The following is a 20,202-nucleotide window of genomic DNA, read 5'->3' on the forward strand; positions in this document are numbered from 1 at the left end:
GACCTGTATGCATAATATTCTACTATTTGTGTAAAATAATGGAGATAAATTGTAAATAAATATTTGCCTCTATATGTATAAAATATTTCTGAAAACGTACAGAAGAAATCAAAGGTTTTGGCTGTTTCTAGGGGATGAAATTAGATGACGGGGGGTAGGAGTAGGATGGAAATTTTTATTAAATAGTTCTTAAATTTGAAAATGTTTAAATAGACAGGGATGGGGGAGGAGAGGGAGAGAGGGAGACTAGTACATATCCAGGATCCCTTATCCACAGTTCCAAAATCTATAAAATTCTGAAAACTTTTTTCCCCCATGAATTTGGCACTAAAACTCATCTGAGACAAATCTTGAAGTGAACTGAACTCGGATTTTTTTTTTTAATAGTCTTAAAAAATCTGAATTCTGAAACACAGTTACTCCCAAAGGTTTATGTGTAACGAACACCATATACTCACCTACATTTATAAGTATTCATTTTGCCATATTTGCACTCTCTCTCACGTACTCTCTGGCTGAAGTATTTGATAGCAAATTATAGACATCATGATATACCACCCTTGAACACTTCAGTTCCCATCTCTAAAAAATAAGGACATTTTCTGGGACTTCCCTGGTGGTCCAATGGTTAAGACTCTGTGCTCTCAATGCAGGGGGCACAGGTTGAATCCCTGGTTGGGGAAATAAGACCCCACATTCCACACAGTGCAGCCAAAAAAAAAATCTTAAAAATAAGGATATTTTCCTACAGAACTGCAATACCATTGTCAAGCTCAACAGAAGAGAAAAGTCAAAGGGAGATGTTTCAATGTATTCCCTTTTGTACTTTTCGTATTTTGAATCTGTGGCTCTATAACTTATTCAATAGATAACACAATTTTAAATTAGAAACAAATTGGATGAGACCTTTAATACATAAAATTGACCAGAAAGCTTGGGATCTGTCAAGCCATCATTAAAGGACAGGAAAGGATTCACAAGTACCCAATTAATAATAGAGATTGAGAGAAAAATCATTTCACTTTAATGTCCAACTAATTTGGGGCTGGTGTGCGTAGAGCTTTCATCAAGTCAGTACTGACAGAAGCATGGTAGGCACAGAAAGCCAACCCAAATCCAACACAAGTGTCTATTGCTTTGAAGTAAGATTTTGTTCTCTCTGTCATAGAGAGTCCAATGTAATCAACTTGCCATTAGGTGACTGGCTGTTCCCACTGGGATATTACACCATATCTAGGGTTTCGGATTTGTTGTGGTTCAACAGTGGTGCTGTCTTGATTAGCTTTAGTGAAAGAAAGGCTTTTTTTCTTTTTTTGAGTGTATGCACATCCTTTATCATGGTAGTCATGGTCACCATGTTCAAAAGTTCCTTGATCAAACACTGAGCTGAAAAAACAGTTGCTGACATCCATAGGGCAGATCAGCGTACCCACTTGCTTACTGAAACCTCTTACATGGTGGGTTAATGAAGATTTGTATGGGACACAAATAGTTTTACACTTGAATCTCACCACATACCAGCTAGTTCCCTCAATCTCTGTGTTACCAATCCTTCAAAACATTTCCTCCTCCTTCCCCTCCTCCTTCTTCTTTTCTTGAACTTACGACATAACACACAGTAGAGTCAGTATCCCAATATGCCTGTTTCCAGATTCAGGTGACCCTCGATCTTTGTAGTAAGCCATGTAGTCAGCATTTCTTCTTGTCTCTGAGCTAATGGCATTTTAAATATTTTGAGTAGAAAGCCCCAATTCTAAGTTAAAAATAATCCCTTCTGTACCAAGACACTCATCAAGGTACTGCTATAGGGGAATCTTCCTCCAAACAGACAAGTGGGAGCCAGTCTTTCTCTGGACCACAAGGAAGTCCAATGTGCTGTCCACTTGACCCTAGAGTCTAACTGGCCTGAGTCCTATAGTTGACCTACTTAACAAGCACACATAAGCCAGTTAAAGAGCCTAATTAACTGTTAGTGAGACATTTGAGAGCATGAAAACTGTGTTTACTTGTCACAGATAGGCATCAAAAATGGAAGAGAATAACACATTTAAAGCCCAAGAGAAGTTGAGCATTTACTCCCATTTTATAGTTTTTAGGAAAGTTGTACTGAGGGCTTTGCAAGTGAGGTATGCTGGAGAAAGTGATCAGGATTGGGGGTAAGTTTTCTTCATGCTGGTGCTCTTAATACACAGTTACTGGATATTTGGAAGAAGCTAAAGTAAATGATGAAGCTTGAGCTTATTTAATGACCTCAGATGGCTAGGTTGTGTAAAACAACTAAAGAAATTTACACAGCTACAGTTTTGGAGTTAAAATGCGTCATGGGGGCTTCCCTGGTGGCTCAGTGGTTGAGGGTCTGCCTGCAGATGCAGGGGAGACGGGCTCGTGCCCCGGTCTGGGAAGATCCCACATGCCGCGGAACGGCTGGGCCCATGAGCCATGGCCGCTGAGCCTGCGCGTCCGGAGCCTATGCTCCCCAACGGGAGAGGCCACAACAGTGAGAGGCCCGCATACCGAAAAAAAAAAAAAAAAAAAAAAGCATCATGGAACCTCCATTAACATACAAGATGCTTTTTTATTACTGTGATAAAATAAATAAACAACGAGGTTCCATTAAAACAAAGCAAAACATAATCTATGAATTACCACCATTCTTTTTGGCATAATAAAATTAATGAATGACAAACAGTACTTATAATTATGCTCTTTGATACTAATAAAGGTAATTTAATAGGTTTTGGACTGATTTTATATTACTACTAAGAATCCAGACAACTTTGTAGCAAACAAACAAACATATAAAACCAAAACCAAACCAAGCAAACAAAAAAAAGGAAGGAAGGAGGGAAGAAAAGTAGGAAGGAAAGAAGACCTCTATCAATATGTAAGGGCCTGGTCAAATAAATTGCCAGGCATGTACTTGATGTACTATTATTATGCAGCCACTAAATGAGTTAGACCTGCCTGACTGATAAAGATGTCTGGGATACATGACGTGAAAACGTTAAAATAAGTGATGGGGGAAAAGCTAAATGTAAAATAGCTCAATGCCTGTCTATCCATCTATCTAACGTGCGTGAGAGAGAGACAGAGATGAGAATTATACATGCAAATTCCAAGCTAACGGTGACAGCGGTTATCTCAGGGAACTGAGGCTTAGGAGGGACAGGATGGGATTTCACCTTTTACTTTATTAAATTTGGCATTGTCTGAGCCTTTTAAAAAGTCATAGGTAATGTATTAATTTTTTAAATGTGTTAAAAATAAGCATTTTCAATAATTAACGTTTTGTGCTTCATCTGTGTTTTCAGTTTAAAACCTATCTGGGGTCCACACACGTAACGAATTCTGATTATGTGATTCACAGTTGAAATCGAACCGGACGCCCAGGAAATTGGCGGCTGGTTCCAGGTGAGGCACGCGTAGGAGGTAGGAAACGAGACACTGAATCCTAGACCGGCCGGAAGTGCCCGTGCGCGGTGGGCCCCGCGGCGGGCTGGCGTCTTTCCCGCAGGGCCATTGTTCCCGGCGCGGTCCTCCCAGCGTCGGGGCGGGAGCCCCCAACCTCCTCACCTTTTCCAGGTCCGGTGAGTCGGCCCGGGAACCGGGGTTGGGTGGGTGTGGCTGAGAAAGGGGTGTGGAAAGTGAGCTTCGGCCCCGGGCCACTGGGTCGTGCCCCGCGATCCTGGAGCCGATCCGTCACCCGGGCTGGGGGGACGTTACGCGGGAGAGGTCTCGGGGAGGTTCACTGCGGTGAATAACGGCAGCAGGATTAGGACTCAGGGCAGGAAACGCCTGGAGTCTGGGGAAATATCCTCGGGGACAAGGAAGTTAAGGACAAATTTGTAAAGACTTTCTGCAGCCTTCCTCGTGGAGAGCCAGTGTCTATACACTCTCACTCTTTGGTTCTAAAAGCAGATGAAGGGGCGTTTAATGACTGCTTGTCAAGTGCAGAATGTGACATTTTCCGATTCCCTTTCCCTTAGTTCATTGATTCTCAAACCTTGGAGTGCGTACAAATCCCTGGGGAGCCTAGAAATTAAAAGTACATAATCAGGGCTCCCTGCTCTTCTCCTCCCACCCCTAAGCCCCGGATTCCGATTCCCTAGCTGTCTGCCACAGGGCCTGTCAAGCTGGAATTCAGCTTCTGGTCTGCACTCCTGACATTTTGGAGACACTCAGACCTCCTGGGTCTCAGACACTGCCTGGATATGAGCACACTTTTCTCTTGGGCTTCTGTGGATTCTTAGAACTGTCCGCACAAAGAATTTGACCTTAAGAAACTTACTTAACTTCCCCTGGCTCCCATTTCTTATCTAGTGAAATAGTGATTGTAATCAAACCTCAGAGGGTAATTGTGAGGATTAAATGTGGTCTTGTATCTGAAAGCATGTTGTAGACTGTTGTACAGTGTTGGCTGTTACTCTTAGGAAGCAGCAGAGCAGTGTGGAAAGCTCACAGGACTTGCAGTCGACCTAAGCTTTCCTTTCTGTAAATTTAGTAAAAATGAAACCAGCCTTAATGGTTGTTTTGAAGATTAATTTTAAAAACTCAAGTAAAGATTTCAATAAAAGTTAGTTCATTTAGTCAAAGACAAGAACAACAGGGACTTCCCTGGTGGTCCAGTGGGTAAGACTCCACGTTCCCAATGCCAGGGGCCCGGGTTCTATCCCTGGTCAGGGAACTAGATCCCGCCCCCCCCTAACTAAATGATCCCCCGTGCCGCAAATAAGACCCGGCGCAGCCAAATAACTAAATTTTAAAAAATTATTTTTAAAGGCAAGAGCAATATTTCCATTTATTCTTTCTCTAATTTGATTTTTATACAGTGAGTCTGAACTTTTTAACCATTCTGAGTGATCTGTATGGCCCTTAATTCCTCCATGAACTCCATATGGTATTATTGCTATTTCTTTTTCACATTAAAAAACTGAGATTGAAACAAGATAAGAAATTGGCACAAGGTCGAATAATTAGCAAAAGTTAGAACTGGAATAAAACCTAGGTCTGGGTAACTTGAAAACCTATTATGCTTTTTGTACATTATGACCTTATATTTTCCACTATTCTCATCTTTGGTTACCAAGTCACTTTACTTTCAGTGAAGAGCTTTAGGTGTATGACAGTTGCTTATATTATCAGTTTTTTGTCATTAACTATTGCCATTTTTCTACCTAAACAATGATTTTTACTGCTTAGGAGGGAACTTCCAAAGGTGTTTCTAAAACATAGCTCCAGCTAGAGGGTACCTTTTAAGCTGTTGAAGATCAAAATGAATACAGACTCCAAGGAGGTTATATCCCTGGATGTTGAAGCTCGTGATGTTTGGGAAGAACTGACAGTGAAAGCAGAGGCAGAAAGTCACCTCCAAATGCAGGAATCCGGACTGAAACGCAATAATCCACTGGCAAGGGAGATCTTCCGAAGGCGCTTTCGACAGCTCTGCTACCAGGAGACCCCTGGACCAAGGGAGGCTCTCACCCAACTCCGGGATCTTTGCTACCAGTGGTTGAGGCCGCATGTGAGCACGAAGGAGCAGATTCTGGACCTGCTGGTGCTGGAGCAGTTCCTGTGTATCCTGCCCAAGGAGGTGCAGGGCTGGGTACAGGAGCACTGTCCAGAGAGTGGGGAAGAGGCAGTGATTCTGCTGGAGGATCTGGAGAGAGAGCTCGATGAACCACAACATGAGGTAGGAAGGGAGATTCGCCAGGGAAAGAGTATATGTAGGTCACCAAGAACCTTTGTGTCCTCTGCTTTGTATCCTCTTGACTTTGCTGATTAAATGAGACTCAGCTTTCTGCTTCTCTCTGGGAAATGTTTCTTTAGACAATTAATTTCTTCAGAAGTCACATCTTGTCTCTTTATTTCTAGATGGTAGCCTACAGACACCGACGAGAAGTCCTCTCTAAAGAGACAGTGTCTCTAGGAGAGCAGATGTCACTGGGCCTTCAGTCCCAGCCTAAGGAGCCCCAGCTCACATGTGACCCTGCTCAGGAGCCCCACCGTATCGGAAAGACAGGTGAGGGACAGGATTTATCTGGTGTTGAACATATCCCACCTGGTCAAGTACAAACCAACAAAAAACCAGAGCTGGGAAACCAGGGGGTCAGAAGACGCTTTACCAGCAATGTTCAGTGCTTCCGAGTGCCTAGTGTGCTTGTCTTTGTCCCAATCCTCTGCATGCAGTCTTCCCCTGGGTACTATCCTGGAAGCTGTCTTGTCTGCTGGCACATGGTACATTAGGAAGACTTTTAGGAATCACTGTGGAGCACAACTTTAGAGAATGGGCTTCAAGGTTTGACAGACAGGTTCATATCATGGCTTTGCCCCTTGGAAGCTGCTTGTACCTGGGCAGGTTACTTAACCGATTGATCAAGGTTTCTTCATCTGCAAAATGGGGTTAATAATAGTATTGTCTTAGTCTGCTCAGGCTGCTGTAACAGAATATCACAGACTGGGTGGCTTAAACAACAGAAGTTTTTTTCTCATAGTTCTGGAGGCTAGAAATTGAAGATCAGAGTTGGTTTCTGGTGAGACCTGTCTTCCTGGATTGTAGAGAGCGGCCTTCTTGCTGTGTCCTCACATGGGCATTCCTCTCTGCATGTGCCTGTGGAGAGAGGGAGAGAGAGACAGAGAGTCAGAGAGCGCTCTGGTAGTTCTTCGTCTTCTTCTAAGAACATCAGTCCTATTGGATTGTGGCCCCACCTTTAATTACCTTAATTATCTCCCTAAAGACCTTATCTCCAAAAACAGGACTTCAGGGCTTCCCTGGTGGTGCAGTGGTTAAGAATCCACCTGCCAGTGCAGGAGACACGGGTTCGAGCCCTGGTCTGGGAAGATCCCACATGCCGCGGAGCAACTAAGCCCGTGTGCCACAACTACTGAGCCTGCACTCTAGAGCCCGCGAGCCACAACTACTGAGCCCACGCTCCTAGAGCCCGTGCTCCGCAACAAAAGAAGCCACCGCAATGAGAAGCCCGCGCACCGTAACGAAGAGTAGCCCCCGTTTGCCGCAACTAGAGAAACCCGGGTGCAGCATCGAACACCCAATGCAGCCAAAATTAAACAAATAAATAAACAAAAACAGGGCTTCAACATATGAATTTGCAGTGGGGATAACACAGTTCAGTCTATAACAAAAATGTACCTCAGAAGGTTGTTGTGAGCGTTGAATACAAACAATTTGTGAAAAACACTTGACACGCATTGTGCTTAATATATAGTAACTGTTCTTATCAGAAACTACCAGTGCCACCCTTGTCAATTTGGGTTTACATTTGCAGTCAGAAGATATGAGATATGCTTAGTAGGTGGCAAACTGGATGAGAAAATCCAGTGGAATAGACTTTGCCATTTCCTTGTATGCAATCTCCTTAGTGGTGTCAGTACTGGGCACCAGTGGGTATAGTAGTGGGCACTTGGGGCTGAGTCAGCTGCCTTCCCATTCTAGCTCTCCCTGCAGAATTTGGCTCCAAATTCTGTCTAATTTCCCACACATAACATCACAGCCTCTTTCTGACTTGTTACCCTTCTGGTAACCCATCTACAGCAGAGGTTTCCTGTTTTCATTTTCACATTACCTCCATATGTATCCAAGTCACAGCTTTTCTTGCTGCTCTGCCTCCTGCTTCTATTCATTTCATTTATCCTACCAATCATACAGTTATCTTGGATTTTGGAACACATCTCTTGATTTAAATTAAAATTATATTTGATGAGTAAATTCTGTGCACACTGCAGACCTTCCTCTGACTCCCATGACTTCATCTTATTAAAATTCTTTCTGGTTTCATTTTCCCCCTTTATGAGCATCTTTCCAGTCAGTTTCTTTGCTACTTTCTTCCTCCTCTCCCCATGAACTTGGATTTTTCATTTTCCATTTATTTTCTCCTTTCTTCTACTTTCCAAACTGCACCTAGAACCCTGCTGAGAACCCTTCCTCCAGGGTACATCTGAGTAAGTCTGTTCCCCCATCCATCCATCTAGTCATTCATTCATTGAACAAATATTTATTAAGCATCTACAGTGGCTACAGGAGAGTATCCAGAGAGCATCTACAGATCAGAGAATTCTCCCTATAGGACTATCAATGCAGGTGTGTGTTATACATTTAGGACAAGCTTATTTTGTAAAGCAACATAGTATTTGGGATTTAAAGGACCAAATCGAAGTTCCAGCTGTTTGGTTTTTTAGCCAAGCAACATTTAAAGTTACTTTATATCACCGAGTTTGAATTTCGTTTAGAATTCTTAGTGATAGTAAAAAAAAAATACAAATAATGCATAAGTTTACATAGTAAAAAGTAAAAGTTCTCCTCTAAGTCCAACTCCCCAGGAGTAACCACTCTTGTCAAATTGCTGTACATTTTCCAGACTTTTTTCTAAATATAGAGTCTGTCTAGCTATATGTCTGTCTGCCTTTTTATTTTTTTCCTAGTTCTTTTTTTTTTTCCTAGTTCTTTAAAGAAGTGGGATAATAGCATCAGGGGGTTTGTGGTGAATTAGTTTGATAATGTATGTGAAAGTGCTTTGTAAGTCATGGAAGGCTGTATAAATGGTAATTATTAAAAGGTGAGAAATGTCTTCGTTTTTATATTCTACCCAGTTCCTTTGTGCATTTCAGATATAAATGTGAAGTTTGGGCAGCAGTACTGATCTCACTTGTGGCCCATTTCTTCTCTGCAGGCACATTTCTGTTTTGCAAACCTGTTGTCATCTCCCAGCTAAAAGGAGGAGAAGAACCATGGTCTCACCCCACAGGAGTCCTAAGAGGTACCTATCCAGGTGTGTGAGGGACAGTGCAGTTAGATGTGGGAGAAAAAGCCAGATGTTGATTAAAGGAGGGGGTTGGGGGCAATTTTCCTTGGGCTTTTCTGGGTTGCAAGGTGGGAATCACACCTTGGGAACCCTAAGAATTCCACAGCAGCTGCTCTCTAGCGTTTAGACAGTTTGGGTCTGTTTGTCTCCATTCTCACCTTCAACTCTTCCAAGCAGAGAGGGTCTAATTGGGTTGGTTGGACACTGTCCAACATGAACCAGTCCTACAGGCAGCCTTTGCCTCAGTGCTGGTCCCTGGGCCAGTCAATTGAGGCCATAGTAGTAGGGCTGATTTCAGTCCTTTCTCTTTTATTCATTCAGCAAATATTTATTGATCAGCCACTATGTGCCAAGCTTGCTTCTCAGGGAATAAACCAGAAAGATCCTGTTTCCGTGGAGATGAGATTGTAGCAAGGGGGAGACAATAAGCATATAAATAAGGAGATGATATGTTAGGAGGTGGTGTTATGGAATGAAGCACAAATAGAACTGCCTAAGGGGGTTATGACTGCTATGGATGGGGCACACAGATTGTAGTTTTAAATAGAAGAATTAGGGTGAGAATTGAGCAAAAACTTGAAGGAAGTGAGAGAGTGAGGGTTGCTGTTATCTGAGGTCCGAGCTTTCCAGAAAGAGAGAGGCGCTAGAGCAAAGGCTTTGTGCTGGGGATGCACCTGGGATGGTTATGGATTAGAAACATGAAGTACTGCCTGAAGCACCTAGAATAGGAGAAGCTCAGCGCTTGTTCCATAAATGACTGACTGAATGAATGTATACATAAGGTCAGTTTCCTTGGAAAGGGTCACTTGGAGGCTCCCTGCCTCACAGAGGGGAGGGAGTTCTCAGGGAAGACTCCAAAGAAGCCACTCTGATCCTGACCCTTCTCTTCCTGTGAAGAAGTATAAAAAAAATTCTCTCCAGGCCCCATCCATGTTGGGGTGGATCAAGCTGCATTTCTCCAAAGAGGGCAAACCTCCCTCATTACCTAGAAGAAGGTGTTAACACACTGGCCCTTCTGCTTCTAACCTCCTCCCTACTCTATGACATAGAGTGACATCAGAATAGAAGCACCTTGCATTTCTGTGCACATAGTGACCCTCCTGTCACTAGGCTCAGGGAACAAGTGACATTTACCTGGTCTTTTTTGTTTCAGATGGAATGACCAAGACTGAGAACAGAGAGTTGGTGCTAAGGAAAGACTGTCCTAAGAGAGTGGAACCACATGGGAAAATGTCTTACGGACAGACCTGGGAGATATCACAGCAGGATCCGCGACACAGAGAAGTTGGTGACTGCAAGGGTGGGGTAGAGAGGAACTGGGGAAACCCCTTAGGAGCCGGACCACACAGATGTGAAGAATGTGGGAAGAGCTTTGCTCAGAGCTCAGGTCTTGTTCGACATCAAAGAGTTCACACTGGAGAAAGACCCTACGAATGTAATGAGTGTGGGAAAACCTTCAGTCGGAGTTCGGGTCTTTTTAATCACCGAGGAATCCACAATATTCAGAAACGGTACCACTGTAAGGAGTGTGGGAAGGCCTTCAGTCAGAGTGCCGGTCTCATCCAGCATCAGAGAATCCACAAGGGAGAAAAGCCCTATCAGTGCAGCCAGTGCAACAAGAGCTACGGTCGGCGTTCATTTCTCATCGAGCATCAGAGAAGCCACACAGGGGAGCGACCTCACCATTGCAACAAATGTGGGAAAAGCTTTAATCGCCACTGCAACCTCATCCGCCATCAGAAGATCCACGTGGTGGCAGAGCTGGTCTAATCCAAGCTGTGTGCAAGTTTTCCAGATCACTGGCCAAGTCGTGCGGGGTAGGTTGAGACTAGAAAACGCCTTTCTTCCTGTCTCCACTAAGTGTATTTTGGTCTGGGGACATTCAAAGAGGGAGGTTTGGGTTTTTGAAGCTGCTACTTTCCCTTTGGTTCCTTTGCACTTTCCTGTTCTTACTACCCCCATGTCTCTTATTTATTCTTTTTGAGATGGCTGCTAAACTTTTCTAATAATGTAATAAATGGCACTGCTATAGCCAACATGCCAGAAAGATCTGTATCTGTGTTTAACCCCTAAAGATCCCGTAGAGCTCTGCTGATGTTTTACAGTAAATGGGTCTTTGGTGTTCCCCGTGACCAGTACCTGCATAGTAAATACCTTTTGTACCTACTGCTTCCCTCTGACACCTGCGTGATGCTCCCCTGGGATAGTGACCAGCACTGGCTGGGTTCCACTTACTTAACCACAGTTGGTCCTCACAACAACCACACAGGGAAATGAGTATTATCATTATCCTGTTTTACAGATGAGGAATTGAAGATTCACAAAACCCAAGCCTCAGCACCAAGGCTTAAACCCTGGACTTTTATTTTTAGTAACTTTAAATTATGGAATAATTTTAGACTTATAACAAAGTTGCAAAGATAGAGTGCTTATATACCGTTCACCCAGCTTCCTCTAGTGTTAACATCTCACATCGGGTCTTCTTAGTTAAACCCTTGGCTTTTGACTCCAAATTCCAATCTGTTTACAGTGTCATGCTTCATACTGGTATTCTCAGATTCCCTCATTTGAGCTTAGTCACCTGAAATTCCCTTAGTGCTTTCCCGTCACATCTTCAGCGTTACAAAAAGTCATCGGTATTCTGAGTACAAGACATCGGAGCATTGGGTCATCATCCATAAGATGCTTTAAAAACTACCATATTAAATGTCCTGAGTTTTTCCCTTCTGTCGCTTTGCTTAGGTCTGGAGTTGTCTGCTGATGTTCTGATCTAATCTCATGTCCATTGTTTTTTTCACACTTAGGATCCTGGTGAATGCTCTCATTCAGTGTTCTACATACCTTCCCATATAACTGTATTTTCTTTGGAACTGCTATCCCTTTATCAGTCCTGACCTTTCCATCTGAAACAATAATCCAGTGAAAAGAAGGGACCTGTTGTAAGGGAGAAAATCTTCCAAATGAAATGCAAGAGTAGGAAGTTTGTGTATATCTGAAAAGTATATGAAGAGGGAATAATATGAGAAGGGCATGAGAAAGATGAAATCTGTGGTGCCAGGGGCCAGAAAGACAGAGAACATGTACGTGGGATGAAGAAAGGAAGGAAAAGTTCAGACAGTGGACATCAGTCGGTAAAAGGACTGAAGATGGGCATAGGAACTTATCCAGAATGGTACAGAATGGTTATGGATGCGTCAAGATTTGACTGTGCAGGGCAAATATGCAACAAACTGTCAACATGGTAACTAGGGTGGATGGGGGATTATATGGCCCTTTCACATTCTGTGTTACTTATCTTTGAACTGTGAATGTGATGATCCTACAGAGGTGGTATGGACCCCGCTTCCCAGTTACTAGAGATGATGCCATGCACACACACAAGAATGTATGAAAAATTTATTACTCTCATCATGGAACTCTCTGGAGATAGCAGGGCAGCACCCAAGCTGGTCCAGAACTGGCTTGAGTAGCATAAGGAGAGTGAGAGTTAGTGGCCCTGGTTTTTATCGTGATTAGGGGATGGGTCCAGGAAATAGTTCTCATTGCACAAATAGATAAGGGCTTGCATAGCTTGAACTTCCTTCAGGTGCCAAGTGAGGAGGCACTGGGATTTCTTATAAACTTGCCCAGATGTGGGGCAGAAGGGAAGGGGAAGATAGAGGTTGAAAGCTGTCAGTGATCAAACATCAAAAATGGAGTCAAGATTTTTTAAAAATTACAGTTTAAAGAGAATCAGTTCAGGAGATGCTTTTATTTACCATGTGATTCTGGTCTCTCTGTCCTTATAAACTAAGGAGTAATTACAAATTTAGCATTCAATCAATTTTTAAAAACATGTGTGTAACCAGAAAAAACATGTGTTAAAAAACCAAAAATTCATACTTGTCCATTTGACTTCCTGAAACTCTCACTTCTGCAGAGTGGCTCACCTCCCTGTGAAGTCAGCTGAGGCTTTCTAGAAAAGGTGAGCCCCCAGAGGCAGCCTTTCCCCTCACCAGCCTCTTAAAGGGGATGTGGCTTATGGGACCAGAGGTGAAATTTCAGGGATTCCTGATCTGTTTGGAGACGTAACAACTCCTTCTTTCCTTCTCGAGAGGATCAGCTGGGACCTATGAGTAATTAAGAACATTTAGATTCAAAAGGGCATTACTATGGTAGTGATTAATTTTAATACACTGAGGACCCATAATGTCCATCATATTTTCAAAAGGGTTGGAGAACTAAATGAAGTCAAGAACCACTGCTCGAGGGGTGGTGGAATGACAAGAAATAGGTGAGGTGGAGCCTATTCAGAAAGAGCCCTGACTCACCCACTTTTGTTTTGTATCACACACACACACACACACACACACACACACACACACACACACACACACACACACACACACACACACACACACACACAGAGTCCCACATCAACCTTTTCATCTGCTCTCCTGGTTCACCAAGTTCTCTCTCCAGATCCTCCAGCACAGTCTCTACCTCCTCTTCACATTCTGGATGACATCCTCACACTCGGACCAGTTGCTGGTCATCCTACCCTTGAATATTTAACAAGATGATACCCAATGCATCAGAGGCCAATGCTTTGGGGGCACTTTCAAGGTATAGAACTAATTGTTGAACAGAAAGGTATTACTATCAGATGAGCTAGATGAAGGCTGTAACCAGGAGATTCTCTGAAGCTCATATAGCAAGAAGTTAACTCAGAACTCAACCCACAATTTGGGAAATCCTAGATGTCTTCTACATTCTGTTCACCCTTAGGAAACTTTCTTTGACTCGTAGAGAAAATGCAGGTATCTGAGGCAGTGTTTCCAGGTTTGCCCAATCCCCTTGGGAGCAAGGTAGAGAAATGGAGAGAGAAGGAATATACTAGGCTTCTCTTTGAGATCACATCAAAGGCTGGCTTTCATCACAGCTCATGCTGTAGCCTTTCACAGTGGCAGTACCTAATCAAGTGCTTGATGTCATTTGCCACTTTCCAACTTCCTCCACTTCTGTTATTTACTTTCCTGAATCTGTTTCCTTAGGTCTGACTGAAATTCCAGTCTTATTCATGGGACTGTGGACTACCCAAGCCAGGAGAGTCACCACTGTTACCTGTACAACAGCTGATGAATAATGTAGGTGAGAGGTACTGTTCATGAGAAACGATATAGGTAGAAATCTTACTGGATAACTGAAGCTCTGGGTAACAAAGCTTCTAGTGCTAATTTTGCTAGTAATTAGACAGAGAACTTGAGCAGTCCCTAAATTTCTCTGTGTTTCAGCAGAGAAGTGAATCTTTTAGTTTCAAGGGGGTCTTTAAAAGTGACCATGGGGAGGAGTTAATAAACTGAAATATTTTTAAGGAGTCTACAAATTAGCCATAATACCTTTAATTTTGTCTGGCAGCAGGTGACTGTTCCTCAAGAGGTAAAAGCAGTGCAAGAGTTAAAATGTGTCTAGAGTGAGTGCTGGCCTCCTATACCAATATATGTATATATCTTGAGGGAATTTGAATTATTAAAAAATCATTATGCATGCAAAGCTTTATCACTATAATACTGAAAGGGAATATATGTCTAAGGAAAATTCATAAGTAATGCTCCAAATCATGAGATAGATGTGTGTGCATAACCAGAGTCTTTGACCCAAGAACAAATACGTGCAAAAGGACATCGACAAAGACTGCTGGACATATTTTCTCAGATTTTAGGGGTCTGGGATTTCATTTTACTCTAGTAACAAGCTAATTAATTTAGCCTGTGATTGTTTCATGGAATCTGGCATAAAATACGAGTTCCTGGGCCAGAAACAAAGGATTTTATATGATTCTAAGGAGGCCCAATGCCTTTCACATTTTGCCTTCAGAATTTCATTGTGTTTCTCCAATGCATCGATGCCCGCCCACCTCCCCACCCCCCAAATAGCCATACTATTTAGAAGTCCTTGTAATTGTTATTCTTCTCCAATTCTCAAAACCCTTAGGCATGACAGTCCTCCTTGGGCCTTTTGTGCTCCTACACGTCTTGTTGCATGGGTCCAGGATATAAGGCCCTGATCTTTTTTTTACTTTTTTTCTTTTTTTCCCACCCCATTTCTTATAGATAGCAAGCCTAACACTTGTTATTCATAGATAGCAAGCAGCATGAGATCATCGTATTTACATCAGTTGCCCTTGCCCCCAAGTCCCAAGGAGGTGACATGATGGGCTCAGGTGGATGCTATACACACAACATGCCCATGCTGCATCCAGGGAAGCCTGAATTTAGGAAATCCTCAGCTTTTATAACAAGCAGTAAGTAAGCCTGGTAATTGACCACTGGGATGTGTTATCTCATCTTTCAAGATTACCAGCTACATAAACAATCTTGAGGAATAGACTGGTAAAAAAATGACCAGGGTCTTGTCCTAATTCTGTTTTATTCTTTTAGTCCTTTTTTTAAAACATTGTGCTCGTGACGTCCTATTAAAATTTATGTATTTATTCTTCTCATAGTTTATTTTTTTGTTAATCCCCACTGGAATATAAACTCCATGAGGGCAGAAGTCTTTGTTCTTTTTTTGTTACTGTTGTATCCTGAATATCTAAAACAGTGTCTGGCTCAGAAAAGTGACTCAATTAACATTATTGTTCATGTACAAGACTCCTACAGGTTAAATAATTTAAAGCTGTTAAGTCCACGTGTATATCATTTTCAACTTTACTATACAGTATATACTGACATAGTTTTTTTTTTTTTTGGCCGTGCCATGTGGGATCTTAGTTTCTAGATCAGGGATCTAACCCATGCCCCTGGCATTGGGAGCACAGAGTCTTAACCACTGGACCACCAGGGAAGTCCCTGACATTGCTTTTTTTTTTTTTTTTTTGCTGTACGCGGGCCTCTCACTGTTGTGGCCTCTCCTGTTGTGGAGCACAGGCTCCGGACGCGCAGGCTCAGCGGCCATGGCTCACGGGCCCAGCCGCTCCGCGGCATATGGGATCTTCCCGGACTGGGTCACAAACCCGTGTCCCCTGCATCGGCAGGTGGACTTTCAACCACTGCGCCACCAGGGAAGCCCCTGACATTGCTTTTTAAGATGAGCATACCGGCTTACACACCCATCAGCTGTGTACAAGAGTTCAAAAATTTTCACATTCTTACTAGCAAATATTATTGAAGCTCTGCAAAATTTTGCTGAGGTATGGGTATGAAATGGCTTAAAATTTATCTTCTCTTAGTAAATAATGAGGTTAAGGATCTTTGCTTATGTTTGTTGGTCATTCCAGATTCCACATCTATGAATTGCCTGTGTATGGTTCTTGTCAATTATTCTGTTTGATTGTTGGCTTTTTTCTTGTTTATTTGTTAGTGCTCTCTGTATAGTCTGTATATTGATCCTTGTTGATCATATGGCTTGCAAATATCTTCTGTCAGTCTTCTGTTTGTAGTTTCTACTTGTTTCCAGTATCTTTTGATGTAGTTTTAAATTTTAATGATGTCAAATTTACGAAATTTTTCCTTCACATTTTGTGCAGTTTGTGTATTTTAAAAGAAATCTTGCTTTATTCAAGAGCATAAAAAAATGCTTCTAATTTCTTTCTAAAAGTGTGAAAGTTTTCCTTTTTGACTTTTAAGTCTTTAAACAACTGGAAGTAATTTTTTATTTGTCAACCAAATTTTTTTTTCCATTTATATCAAAACATTGCAGTGCTATTTATCAAATACTGTATATACACGTATACACCTACATGCCTACATCTATATTTATTTCTATAAGTAACTGTAGATATTGGGAATTGAGTTCACGCTGATACCTTCAATTCCAATCCAACACCACAGGATACATTTCGGCCTTTCTCTTTTTCATGTTTGTAACTCCTTTTCTGACATGAGGAATCTGGCTCCCAATATCTTGTATATTTACTTAATTGATTAATCCTTCCTGTGTGTAATCAATTTCCCCATGTCGTCTTGCTCCTCTCATGGGCTCAGACCTCAGATCTTACGTTGGTGAAACTTGAATGGGGTCTGTGGAGTAGGTAGTTGTAATATATCAGTGTAAATTTTCCTGCTGTAGCTTCCTCCCTTCACCCCTCTGAACACTCTTCTCACTCACTGGGGCTCCGAATTCACTCTGGGCTGGGCTGCCACCTCCTCTCCCACTTCCTTTGGCCCTACCTTTTGGATGGAATTATTCTGGAAGGAAGGTAGGATTTTGTTTAATTTAAAAGAAAATTACTATGGAAAATTTCAAACATATATAAGTGTAAAGAGAATATTACAATGAACCCCCCTCTGCCTCTCATGCAACTTCAACAGCTCTCATCTTTGCACCATTTTCTTTTTTCCTCTGTTTCTTTCTGAGTATTTCAAAGCAAATCTAGACCTTATATCAGTTCACCCACAAGTACAAATTTCAGTATGAATTTCTAACAAATGAGGACTTTTTTCTTAACATGAACATAGTACCATTATGGCAACTAACTTGGTAGTGATTCCTTAATGCCATTGTGATATAGTTTTCCCAGTTGTCTCAAATATGCCATTTTACAGTTGTTTTGGTCTGATTAGGGCCCAAATAAGGTTTACTGTTGCATTTGGTTGGTATATCTATTCAGTCTCTTTTAATATATGACAGCTCCCCTTTCTCCCCTGCCCTTTTGAAAGATGCCATTTATTTGTTGAAGAACCTGAATCTTCTGTTCTATAGAATATAGAATGTCCCACATTCTGGATTTGGTTGATTACTTCTTTTAAGTATCATTTAACTCATTAATTCTCAAACTCAGCTGCATACTGGAATCACCTAGGAAATATTTAAAGTCATTCATGCCTGAGTTCCACCCTCTGACATTCTGATTTAATCGATTTCGGTTTCAGCCAAGGTATCAGGATGTTTTAAAAGCTCCCCAGTGATCCTAATGTGCTGAGGTGTTTGAAAACTGCTTAACTTGCTTCTGTATCTCACCTATACAAAGGCATTAGGATCTAGAAACTAGATTCAGGTTCACTTATTTTGCCAGTGCTTCATGGCAGTGCCCTGTACCTAGTGTGGCAGCTCATCAAGAGAAGAATATTTTCTAGTAGTTTTCCTTTGTAACAGCCTTGACATCTCTCATTTTCTTAAGTTTTATCTCTTTGTTATCCCTTGAACTGAAGAGGGAACAAAAACTAGGGAATAAAAACTCAGGAAGGGAGCTTCCCTTGTGGCGCAGTGGTTGAGAGTCTGCCTGCTGATGCAGGGGACACTGGTTCGAGCCCTGGTCTGGGAGGATCCCACATGCCGCGGAGCAACTGGGCCCGTGAGCCACAACTACTGAGCCTGTGCGTCTGGAGCCTGTGCTCCTCAACAAGAGGCCGCGACAGTGAGAGGCCCACACACCGCGATGAAGAGTGGCCCCCGCTCGCTACAACTGGAGAAAGACCTCGCACAGAAATGAAGACCCAACACAGCCAAAAATAAATAAATAAATAAATTTATAAAAACAAACAAACAAAATAACTCAGGAAGGTATCAGCATGGTATTCTTCCATTTAATGAACTTCTACCAAACTTGTATTCCATTGGGTAGAAAGGGGACTTACTGACATCTTGGTCCACCAAAATAACTTTGCAGTCATTTCTGGCTTAAAATCTAATCCTGCCTGGTTCAAAGGAATCTCGGGGCTTCCATTTTAGGGTAGGCCTAATTTATTATAGGCCAGGCATTGTTCTAAGCACTTTACACAAAAACTCACCTTAATGCTCACAACATCCCTTTCATCAATGCAATAATCAATAAACATCTATAATAATAATAGAAAGGAGTTTTATTTGAGCCAAACTGAGGACTGTAACCCAAGAGACATGGATTCAAGAAGCACTTGAATTGTGTTCTGTCAGACTACAAAATGGGGGGCGGGGGCTTAGGTAGGCAAAAAACAATTTGTACACAAATTGTCAAGAATTAGGATTGGAGGGGACTTCCCTGGTGGTCCAGTGTTTAAGAATCTGCCTTCCAATGCAGGGGACATGGGTACGATCCCTGGTCGGGGAACTAAGATCCCACATGCCACAGGGCATCTAAGCCCACGTGCTCTAGAGCCCACGTGCCACAACTAGAGAGCCTGCATGCTGCAACTACTGAGCCTGCACATGCACCACAACGAAAGATCCCACATGCCACAACTAAGACCTGACACAGCCAAATAAATAAATTAGGATTGGAGCTGGCAAGAAGTAAGGGTACTTGCTAAGCAAGGGTTGGTTGGGGCCCAAAATGGGTTACATAGTTACAAGGGGAGACCTTGAGACCTTAAGGTTGCAGCTGGCAGCTACTAGCAGATATTGTTTTGAGAACAGCTGGTAGTGTCCTTGAGTTTGATACAGTTTAGAAAATTCAGGTTCTCAGTGACGCAGGAACATTTCTGAAACCACATGCACAATGGTTACCCGGTTCCATTTTGGATGCCTGAACCACAGTTTCATATCTTGTCAGAACAAAGAACAAATATCAAACATGACGGGTGCATTCCTTCAAGGTTTCAAAAGAGACAGATTAGCACATACACAGCGAGTCAGCATGACCTTGGTGTCTGGGAAGGGACCCTTATCTTTGAAGGAGTAATAGCATTGGCATCATGGGCAGGCTGGGGGGGGGATTTATCTCTGTCTTCAAAGTGGAGATTGTGAACAATATGGTAAATGCATTCTTTTTTAATGGTTAGAACAGATGTACACCATATAAGTCAGAATGACTTCCCCATACCTCAACAGGCAAAAATTTCCTCCATCACTATCTACTGTTACTATCCCCATTTATAGATTGGGTAAGTCAGGCACAGAGAGGATAAGTAATTTACCAAGGTCACCCAGCTAGTACGTGGTACAGCCAAGATTACATACCCAGGAAACTTGGCTTGAGAGTCGGCGGATCTAACCACTATTCCAGACCATAAATGAGGGCTGGAAAGAAACAAGAATGAAAGCCCAAGATAGTATGGTCCCTGATGCCAGGGACTAGAGAGTTTCTGATAGTGGGAAGCCTGGAAATTCTGGTTGCCTGAGAGGAAGCCATGGAAAATAGAAAGTGGTAGCTGTTGTGTGTGGAGGGGAAGAGGGACAGAATCTCTAGTTACTTTTGCAGGAGCAATCTCAATGTCTTTGTTGGCAGTTTGCCACCTACAGTGTGTTAAGGTGAGGACTAGAGTCAGAGATAGGAGGGCTTTCCTTCAAGTAGTTTAGCCTTGAAAGGGAAGGAAGAATGGCAGCTGGAGTGGAGCAAGAGCCAGGGGCAGCCACTGCTTCTCCAAGCAAGTGCCTGGTGATGTGGTCTTCGATGTTTCTGAGAGAAAGGGCATGTCCTCCTGCCTGGTGCTCTGAGGAAGCTCTGCTTTCTACTGAATTTTAGTGTCAATCTTATGCCAGCTCTGTA

At 42.5% G+C, this 20,202-nt stretch overlaps 1 protein-coding gene across 2 annotated transcripts; it reads left to right on the forward strand.

Moving 5' to 3' along the window:
- The first annotated feature begins 3,503 nt into the window (after window positions 1-3,503).
- Window positions 3,504-13,942, forward strand: LOC132432952 (zinc finger and SCAN domain-containing protein 9). Of its 2 annotated transcripts, XM_069541093.1 has the most exons (6): window positions 3,504-3,587; window positions 5,200-5,689; window positions 5,872-6,019; window positions 8,685-8,783; window positions 9,970-10,633; window positions 13,850-13,942. In XM_069541093.1, the coding sequence occupies exons 2-5, from the start codon at window positions 5,273-5,275 to the stop codon at window positions 10,584-10,586; spliced, it is 1,281 nt and encodes a 426-aa protein (XP_069397194.1). In that variant the 5' UTR covers window positions 3,504-3,587; window positions 5,200-5,272; the 3' UTR covers window positions 10,587-10,633; window positions 13,850-13,942. The 2 variants fall into 2 exon arrangements, with proteins under 2 accessions (XP_069397194.1, XP_069397193.1); XM_069541092.1 differs by lacking the exon at window positions 13,850-13,942 and having other exon boundaries at window positions 9,970-10,709.
- Window positions 13,943-20,202: the final 6,260 nt, after the last annotated feature.

Source organism: Delphinus delphis, chromosome 10 (assembly GCF_949987515.2).
Source record: "Delphinus delphis chromosome 10, mDelDel1.2, whole genome shotgun sequence".
Taxonomy (NCBI): Eukaryota; Metazoa; Chordata; class Mammalia; order Artiodactyla; family Delphinidae; genus Delphinus; species Delphinus delphis.